The sequence below is a fragment of the Lottia gigantea genome (genome assembly GCF_000327385.1).
Source record: "Lottia gigantea unplaced genomic scaffold LOTGIsca_1726, whole genome shotgun sequence".
NCBI lineage: Eukaryota > Metazoa > Mollusca > Gastropoda > Lottiidae > Lottia > Lottia gigantea.
The window spans coordinates 3,389-4,708 of NW_008708180.1; the positions used below are offsets into that span (position 1 = coordinate 3,389).

The window sequence follows — 1,320 nt, forward strand, 5'->3', positions numbered from 1 at the left end:
TTTCTTGTCTAAAAAGAACAATCATGTACAGCTAGTAATTGTTGGATTTTGTAGGTAGAACACAGGGTATCCAGTGCTAACAAGTTACTTTCCCTTTGTTTGACCCAAATAATGATTCAAGGTGGTGCGTATTATACAAGCCAGCGCAGTATACTCGCAATTATACGATAACAGTTATACTACGTAAACTGTGGTGACTATGTCATGATTTTTGTTGCTTAAAATAACTAGCCAATGAAATGTCCTGTCGCTCAGAAGATGGGTGTATGAAACCTGTTCTAAAGAGACATGTTAAAGCAGGCAATGTCAGACCTATTTGTAAAATGCAAGTTACTCACTATGGTATTTCTTGTACAGTATAACCATACAGCCAACAGCAATAATAAAAACAATAACAAATGTAACAGCAAAAATCACATACGTCAGTTCTGTGTTGTTAATTTCTGAAAAGAAAACCAGTTTTTATAGAGATAAAGGGTAGAGACCCAGTTGAGGTGTATATCGATTACACTTAAATCGTTTTTATTTGCATCTATTTTTTGTGCTGTGCCAGCGATTCTTACTTTCTTATTTGTATTAGGGCAGTGTGCAGTCCCCCACCCCTCACACCAGAGGGGCAAAATCATTTCACTGTAAAAATAAATCTGGTATTACCAAGTACATACTTGTAACTTCTCCATGAGTGTTGTGGACCAGACAGACATAAAGACCTTCGTGAGAACTATTTCCAAACATATCCTCTGTTATGGAAATTGAACCATTTGATTCCAGACCTTCCAACTCCTTTCCCCATGTAAAGTCACACTTTTACACTTAGCTGAACATTTTACTTCCAAATCCTCACCTGTAGTTACAGTTATCTCCTTTTGTGGATAGTTTAGGCAGAACGAGGCAGGAGATAAGATAAGATGACAAGATTTTAAGCGACATGTCAAACCCCTTAAAGCGATTGTAAGAGGTTTTTCATATTTTCTATGTGTATCTTACTATTATAATATTATGTGTATTAACTGGATTTACACAATTAACACCAAATTTTAGGGAAATATCACCCCAACGTAGTTTAAAGGTTTCAATTAAAAATATTGAGTCTTTAGAAGGCCCAATGCCAAAAATTTTCAAACTGCTAAATTAACAATTAGTACACTCCGTTTATAATTAACACTTTAAACAAATTAGATACACAGGTGTAAATAGCATATTTTAAACAAATATTTTCAGGTATAATTTACGACGTTTTTGACAAGGAAAAATTCTGTAGTAGTTCTGTTAGTATAATACATGTAGCACAAATTTAACATCAGTAGCTCTGTCAATATA

General features: G+C 34.2%; 1 protein-coding gene across 1 annotated transcript in view; it reads right to left on the reverse strand.

Moving 5' to 3' along the window:
• The window catches only part of LOTGIDRAFT_176509 (hypothetical protein), a gene marked incomplete at both ends in the record, with an annotated part of 7,292 nt that overhangs the window by 1,865 nt on the left and 4,107 nt on the right, over positions 1–1,320 (reverse strand). Inside the window, one exon of the mRNA XM_009051872.1 lies at positions 339–443. Coding sequence (XP_009050120.1) covers positions 339–443 — 105 coding nt within the window. The remainder of the gene's footprint in view (positions 1–338; positions 444–1,320) is intronic.